At 51.6% G+C, this 8,436-nt stretch overlaps 1 protein-coding gene across 1 annotated transcript in view; it reads left to right on the top strand.

The window, feature by feature from the left end:
* CLCN7 (chloride voltage-gated channel 7) overlaps nt 1-8,436 on the top strand; it is a 224,391-nt gene that overhangs the window by 102,212 nt on the left and 113,743 nt on the right. Inside the window, exons 11-13 of the mRNA XM_068243464.1 lie at nt 125-189; nt 722-838; nt 8,313-8,367. Coding sequence (XP_068099565.1) covers nt 125-189; nt 722-838; nt 8,313-8,367 — 237 coding nt within the window. The remainder of the gene's footprint in view (nt 1-124; nt 190-721; nt 839-8,312; nt 8,368-8,436) is intronic.

Below are 8,436 nucleotides of genomic sequence, written 5' to 3'. Positions count from 1 at the left end.
GGGCCAGTGCAGGGAGAGCTCAGGACAGCCCCAGACTGGGGTTAGCTGGGTGTGGTTAGGGAATGCTGATTGTATAGTGTGATTGCTGATGGAGGCATGCTGTAATGCTCTGTCTCTCCTGCAGGGGGCGTACTCTTCAGCTTGGAGGAAGGGGCCTCGTTCTGGAACCAGCTGCTCACCTGGAGGATAGTAAGTGCTGCGAGCATCATAATATATATTGTGCAGTGATGACATTGATGAAAGGTATGCACACGTAATGTATATGACTTTCACCTGAACCAATCATTGATTGGCGAGTGGTAATCCAGGGACACTGCTGGCTCTGCCTGTCAAAGCATTGTTTTATGGTGAGGGGGAGGGGTCACACTGCAGGCTCCTCCTGTCACAGCGTTCTGTCCTGTGGCAAGGGGGAGGGGTCACACTGCTGGCTCCTCCTGTCAAAGCGTTCTGTCCTATGGGGTGGGGTTACACTGTAGGCTCCTCCTGTCAGCGTTCTGTCCTATGGGGAGGGATAGGGCTGAGGAGTCATGCTGCAGGCTCTGGTGGGAATACAGTGGGGGTCAGCCATGGATTTCCCAGCTCAGCCAGGTGTCGCACACAATATGGCCGCCTCGAGCAATCCTCCCGCTGGCCGCCTCTGTGGTCTCATTTATCATTGTGTGGTATTAGCGTCTGGGCTTTTGTTGCTGTGTATAATTTCTTGTCTTCTGCTTTTCCACAGTTTTTTGCTTCTATGATCTCCACTTTCACGCTGAACTTTGTGCTGAGTTTTTACAACCAGAAGCCAGGCGACCTGAGCAACCCGGGTCTCATCAACTTCGGGAGATTCGACACCGATGTGAGTCTCTGGTCTTCTCGTGTGTATGCCGTGTGTCTGACCTTCCATGTTGTACGAGTTGGTTGGTCTTCTCGTGTGTATGCCATTCCATGTTGTATGGGTTGGTTGGTCTTCTCGTGTTTATGCCGTGTGTATGCCCTTCCATGTTGTAGGAGTTGGTTGGTCTTCTCGTGTGTATGCCGTGTGTATGACCTTCCATGTTGTAGGAGTTGGTTGGTCTTCTCGTGTGTATGCCGTGTGTATGCCCTTCCATGTTGTATGGGTTAGTTGATCTTCTCGTGTGTATGCCGTGTGTATGCCCTTCCATGTTGAACGCGTTGGTTGGTCTACTCGTATGTATGCCGTGTGTATGCCCTTCCATGTTGTAGGAGTTGGTTGGTCTTCTCGTGTGTATGACCTTCCATGTTGTATGGGTTGGTTGGTCTTCTCGTGTTTATGCCGTGTGTATGCCCTTCCATGTTGTACGAGTTGGTTGGTCTTCTCGTGTGTATGCCCTTCCATGTTGTATGGGTTGGTTGGTCTTCTCGTGTTTATGCCGTGTGTATGCCCTTCCATGTTGTATGGGTTGGTTGGTCTTCTCGTGTTTATGCCATGTGTATGCCCTTCCATGTTGTACGAGTTGGTTGGTCTTCTCGTGTGTATGCCCTTCCATGTTGTAGAAGTTGGTTGGTCTTCTCGTGTTTATGCCGTGTGTATGCCCTTCCATGTTGTAGGAGTTGGTTGGTCTTCTCGTGTGTATGCCCTTCCATGTTGTAGGAGTTGGTTGGTCTTCTCGTGTGTATGCCGTGTGTATGCCCTTCCATGTTGTATGGGTTGGTTGGTTTTCTCGTGTGTATGCCGTGTGTATGCTCTTCCATGTTGTATGGGTTGGTTGGTCTTCTCGTGTGTATGCCGTGTGTATGCTCTTCCATGTTGTATGAGTTGGTTGGTCTTCTCCTGTTTATGCCGTGTGTATGACCTTCCATGTTGTATGGGTTGGTTGGTCTTCTCGTGTTTATGCCGTGTGTATGCCCTTCCATGTTGTACGAGTTGGTTGGTCTTCTCGTGTGTATGCCCTTCCATGTTGTAGGAGTTGGTTGATCTTCTCGTGTGTATGCCGTGTGTATGCCCTTCCAGGTTGTATGAGTTGGTTGGTCTTCTCCTGTTTATGCCGTGTGTATGCCCTTCCATGTTGTATGGGTTGGTTGGTCTTCTCGTGTGTATGCCGTGTGTATGCCCTTCCATGTTGTACGAGTTGGTTGGTCTTCTCGTGTGTATGCCCTTCCATGTTGTAGGAGTTGGTTGGTCTTCTCGTGTTTATGCCGTGTGAATGCCCTTACATGTTGTAGGAGTTGGTTGGTCTTCTCGTGTTTATGCCGTGTGTATGCCCTTCCATGTTGTACGAGTTGGTTGGTCTTCTCGTGTGTATGCCGTGTGTATGCCCTTCCATGTTGTACGAGTTGGTTGGTCTTCTCGTGTGTATGCCCTTCCATGTTGTATGGGTTGGTTGGTCTTCTCGTGTTTATGCCGTGTGTATGCCCTTCCATGTTGTACGAGTTGGTTGGTCTTCTCGTGTGTATGCCCTTCCATGTTGTAGAAGTTGGTTGGTCTTCTCGTGTTTATGCCGTGTGTATGCCCTTCCATGTTGTAGGAGTTGGTTGGTCTTCTCGTGTGTATGCCCTTCCATGTTGTAGGAGTTGGTTGGTCTTCTCGTGTGTATGCCGTGTGTATGCCCTTCCATGTTGTATGGGTTGGTTGGTTTTCTCGTGTGTATGCCGTGTGTATGCTCTTCCATGTTGTATGGGTTGGTTGGTCTTCTCGTGTGTATGCCGTGTGTATGCCCTTCCATGTTGTATGGGTTGGTTGGTCTTCTCGTGTTTATGCCGTGTGTATGCCCTTCCATGTTGTAGGAGTTGGTTGGTCTTCTCGTGTGTATGCCGTGTGTATGACCTTCCATGTTGTATGGGTTGGTTGGTCTTCTCGTGTGTATGCCCTTCCATGTTGTATGGGTTGGTTGGTCTTCTCGTGTTTATGCCGTGTGTATGCCCTTCCATGTTGTATGGGTTGGTTGGTCTTCTCGTGTGTATGCCGTGTGTATGCCCTTCCATGTTGTATGGGTTGGTTGGTTTTCTCGTGTGTATGCCGTGTGTATGCTCTTCCATGTTGTATGGGTTGGTTGGTCTTCTCGTGTGTATGCCGTGTGTATGCCCTTCCATGTTGTATGGGTTGGTTGGTCTTCTCGTGTTTATGCCGTGTGTATGCCCTTCCATGTTGTAGGAGTTGGTTGGTCTTCTCGTGTGTATGCCGTGTGTATGCCCTTCCATGTTGTATGGGTTGGTTGGTCTTCTCGTGTGTATGTCCTTCCATGTTGTATGGGTTGGTTGGTCTTCTCGTGTTTATGCCGTGTGTATGCCCTTCCATGTTGTATGGGTTGGTTGGTCTTCTCGTGTGTATGCCGTGTGTATGCCCTTCCATGTTGTAGGAGTTGGTTGATCTTCTCGTGTGTATGCCCTTCCATGTTGTAGGAGTTGGTTGGTCTACTCGTATGTATGCCCTTCCATGTTGTAGGAGTTGGTTGGTCTTCTCGTGTGTATGCCGTGTGTATGCCCTTCCAGGTTGTATGAGTTGGTTGGTCTTCTCCTGTTTATGCCGTGTGTATGCCCTTCCATGTTGTATGAGTTGGTTGGTCTTCTCGTGTGTATGCCGTGTGTATGCCCTTCCATGTTGTATGGGTTGGTTGGTCTTCTCGTGTGTATGCCCTTCCATGTTGTATGGGTTGGTTGGTCTTCTCGTGTTTATGCCGTGTGTATGCCCTTCCATGTTGTATGGGTTGGTTGGTCTTCTCGTGTGTATGCCGTGTGTATGCCCTTCCATGTTGTAGGAGTTGGTTGGTCTTCTCGTGTTTATGCCCTTCCATGTTGTAGGAGTTGGTTGGTCTTCTCGTGTGTATGCCGTGTGTATGCCCTTCCATGTTGTACGAGTTGGTTGGTCTTCTCGTGTGTATGCCGTGTGTATGCCCTTCCATGTTGTATGGGTTGGTTGGTCTTCTCGTGTGTATGCCCTTCCATGTTGTATGGGTTGGTTGGTCTTCTCGTGTGTATGCCGTGTGTATGCCCTTCCATGTTGTACGAGTTGGTTGGTCTTCTCGTGTTTATGCCGTGTGTATGCCCTTCCATGTTGTATGGGTTGGTTGGTCTTCTCGTGTTTATGCCGTGTGTATGCCCTTCCATGTTGTAGGAGTTGGTTGGTCTTCTCGTGTGTATGCCCTTCCATGTTGTATGAGTTGGTTGGTCTTCTCGTGTGTATGCCGTGTGTATGCCCTTCCATGTTGTATGGGTTGGTTGGTCTTCTCGTGTGTATGCCGTGTGTATGCCCTTCCATGTTGTACGAGTTGGTTGGTCTTCTCGTGTTTATGCCGTGTGTATGCTCTTCCATGTTGTATGGGTTGGTTGGTCTTCTCGTGTTTATGCCGTGTGTATGACCTTCCATGTTGTATGGGTTGGTTGGTCTTCTCGTGTTTATGCCGTGTGTATGCCCTTCCATGTTGTATGGGTTGGTTGGTCTTCTCGTGTTTATGCCGTGTGTATGACCTTCCATGTTGTATGGGTTGGTTGGTCTTCTCGTGTTTATGCCGTGTGTATGACCTTCCATGTTGTAGGAGTTGGCTGATATTCTCGTGTTTATGCCGTGTGTATGCCCTTGCATGTTGTAGGAGTTGGTTGATCTTCTCGTGTGTATGCCGTGTGTATGCCCTTCCATGTTGTACGAGTTGGTTGGTCTTCTCGTGTTTATGCCGTGTGTATGCCCTTCCATGTTGTATGGGTTGGTTGGTCTTCTCGTGTTTATGCCGTGTGTATGCCCTTCCATGTTGTAGGAGTTGGTTGGTCTTCTCGTGTGTATGCCCTTCCACTTCGCACTATCGGTGCGTCTGTCTCTGCATCCCCCGGATCCTGAATGCAAAGCTTTGTTCCTCCTTCTGCCCCACAAGCGAGGACTAAATGTGACATGATGGGGCAGTCTGTGTGGCCCCTGAACCTGTATGAGCATAACTGACACACAGGCCAAGAGATAGTCATGTGATTCTGCTGACACCGGTCACCTCTGCCTAATCCCTGAGGTCTCTACACACACTAGATTAAAGTCGGCGCACACAAACAACCGTCTGTCAGACAAGATTACCTGGCAGAAAGAAACAAGTAGTGTAACCTGCATTGTTCCTACACACCGCTATGCCACACTATTCTGTCCTGTGAATACTGCGTGCGCGAGAGAAAGGGACATTCTGCACGACGTGCGCATTCTCTGGAACTATGTCGATTGAGCGGCTTGTACACACCCAGCCGACTGCACAATATCTACCCAATACTTGTCTGTATTGATCCACCAAGCCTTTGACATGGGAGGCCAGGGTTTAAATCATGCTATGGTCAGTACCTATTCAGTAAGGAGTCCTTAGGCAAGACTCCCTAACACTGCAGGGTGGCCTCTTGAGTCCCTTAGTGGCTGCAGCTCTGGAGCGCTTTGAGTCCAACAGGAGAAAAGTGCTATACAAATGTTCTGATTATTATATTGGGCAGAATACCAGATATCAGTCCCTTGTCATTGCCATTTTGGCTAAATGCGATTGTCATCTGACATGGCGATATCTCTTTTTTTCAGTGCTCTGCCCATGCCAGCCAGCAGAGGGAGCTGTGAGGAAGTCTGCATGTCGGGTGTGGGGGGAACGCCAAGCAGACTGCCTCCTCACTCCACCCACCTATCAGTCATGTGACACAAAACTACAGTAACTGATAATTGCGCAGGAAGCTCCGCTCGCTGCAGCCAGAGAAGCAATGACCACTGCAGAGCAGCATGGGAAATCAGCGCACTGCAGAGCAGCATGGGAAGTCAGCACACTGCAGAGCAGCATGGGAAGTCAGCGCACTGCAGAGCAGCATGGGAAGTCATCACACTGCAAAGCAGCATGGGAAGTCATGGCGCTGCAGAGCTGCATGGGAAGTCAGCACACTGCAGAGCAGCATGGGAAGTCAGCACACTGCAGAGCAGCATGGGAAGTCAGCACACTGCAAAGCAGCATGGGAAGTCAGCACACTGCAGAGCAGCATGGGAAGTCAGCGCACTGCAGAGCAGCATGGGAAGTCAGCGCACTGCAGAGCAGCATGGGAAGTCAGCGCACTGCAGAGCAGCATGGGAAGTCAGCGCACTGCAGAGCAGCATGGGAAGTCAGCGCACTGCAGAGCAGCATGGGAAGTCAGCGCACTGCAGAGCAGCATGGGAAGTCAGCGCACTGCAGAGCAGCATGGGAAGTCAGCGCACTGCAGAGCAGCATGGGAAGTCAGCACACTGCAGAGCAGCATGGGAAGTCAGCACACTGCAAAGCAGCATGGGAAGTCAGCGCACTGCAGAGCAGCATGGGAAGTCAGCACACTGCAGAGCAGCATGGGAAGTCAGGGCGCTGCAGAGCAGCATGGGAAGTCAGGGCGCTGCAGAGCAGCATGGGAAGTCATCACACTGCAGAGCAGCATGGGAAGTCAGCGCACTGCAGAGCAGCATGGGAAGTCATCACACTGCAGAGCAGCATGGGAAGTCAGGGCGCTGCAGAGCAGCATGGGAAGTCAGCGCACTGCAGAGCAGCATGGGAAGTCAGCGCACTGCAGAGCAGCATGGGAAGTCATCACACTGCAAAGCAGCATGGGAAGTCAGCACACTGCAGAGCAGCATGGGAAGTCATCACACTGCAGAGCAGCATGGGAAGTCAGCACACTGCAGAGCAGCATGGGAAGTCAGCGCACTGCAGAGCAGCATGGGAAGTCAGCGCACTGCAGAGCAGCATGGGAAGTCAGCGCACTGCAGAGCAGCATGGGAAGTCAGCGCACTGCAGAGCAGCATGGGAAGTCATCACACTGCAGAGCAGCATGGGAAGTCAGGGCGCTGCAGAGCAGCATGGGAAGTCAGCGCACTGCAGAGCAGCATGGGAAGTCAGCGCACTGCAGAGCAGCATGGGAAGTCAGGGCACTGCAGAGCAGCATGGGAAGTCAGCACACTGCAGAGCAGCATGGGAAGTCAGCACACTGCAAAGCAGCATGGGAAGTCAGCACACTGCAGAGCAGCATGGGAAGTCATCACACTGCAGAGCAGCATGGGAAGTCAGGGCGCTGCAGAGCAGCATGGGAAGTCAGCGCACTGCAGAGCAGCATGGGAAGTCAGCACACTGCAGAGCAGCATGGGAAGTCAGCACACTGCAAAGCAGCATGGGAAGTCAGCACACTGCAGAGCAGCATGGGAAGTCATCACACTGCAGAGCAGCATGGGAAGTCATCACACTGCAAAGCAGCATGGGAAGTCATGGCGCTGCAGAGCTGCATGGGAAATCAGCACACTGCAGAGCAGCATGGGAAGTCAGCACACTGCAAAGCAGCATGGGAAGTCAGCACACTGCAGAGCAGCATGGGAAGTCAGCGCACTGCAGAGCAGCATGGGAAGTCAGCGCACTGCAGAGCAGCATGGGAAGTCAGCGCACTGCAGAGCAGCATGGGAAGTCAGCGCACTGCAGAGCAGCATGGGAAGTCAGCGCACTGCAGAGCAGCATGGGAAGTCAGCACACTGCAGAGCAGCATGGGAAGTCAGCACACTGCAAAGCAGCATGGGAAGTCAGCGCACTGCAGAGCAGCATGGGAAGTCAGCACACTGCAGAGCAGCATGGGAAGTCAGGGCGCTGCAGAGCAGCATGGGAAGTCATCACACTGCAGAGCAGCATGGGAAGTCAGCGCACTGCAGAGCAGCATGGGAAATCAGCGCACTGCAGAGCAGCCTGGGAAGTCCTCACACTGCAGAGCAGCCTGGGAAGTCAGGGCACTGCAGAGCAGCCTGGGAAGTCAGGGCACTGCAGAGCAGCATGGGAAGTCAGCGCACTGCAGAGCAGCCTGGGAAGTCAGGGCACTGCAGAGCAGCCTGGGAAATCAGCGCACTGCAGAGCAGCATGGGAAGTCATCGCAATGCAGAGCAGCATGGGAAGTCAGCGCACTGCAAAGCAGCATGGGAAGTCAGCACACTGCAGAGCAGCATGGGAAGTCAGCACACTGCAGAGCAGCATGGGAAGTCATCACACTGCAGAGCAGCATGGGAAGTCAGCACACTGCAGAGCAGCATGGGAAGTCAGGGCAAGGAGAGTTCTTGAGTCCACTAGGAGAAAATCACAATATTAATGTTTTGTGCTTGTCTTGAAGGCCGAACCCACTCGGGGAGTGGTCAGCGCAGCCATAGGCTGATAAGCTGTGACATCATTGCCGCAGTAAAATAAATATGAGTTTAGAATGGCTGCAGGCGTCTCTTGATGACTCTGTAATAAATCGTGTGGAGCAGATGTATCGGAACCAATGCGAGGAAAATTGCTGGGATGTGATTGGTTGCTGTGATTGCTCTACACTGCTTCTCGATAAATCGGTCCCCATGTAATACCCTTTACTGATCTGCTGTCCTGTTTCCTTCATTGCAGGAGAACAGCTACAAGTACTTTGAGCTGCCGATCTTCATTGGGATGGGAGCGATAGGTAAGATCGTCGTGGATCTGTGTGTGTGTGTGTATGAGACGGTATTCATTGGGATGGGACCGATAGGTA

The sequence above is a fragment of the Hyperolius riggenbachi genome, chromosome 7 (assembly GCF_040937935.1).
Source record: "Hyperolius riggenbachi isolate aHypRig1 chromosome 7, aHypRig1.pri, whole genome shotgun sequence".
Lineage (NCBI taxonomy): Eukaryota > Metazoa > Chordata > Amphibia > Anura > Hyperoliidae > Hyperolius > Hyperolius riggenbachi.
This window is presented reverse-complemented; position numbering and strand designations above follow the sequence as displayed.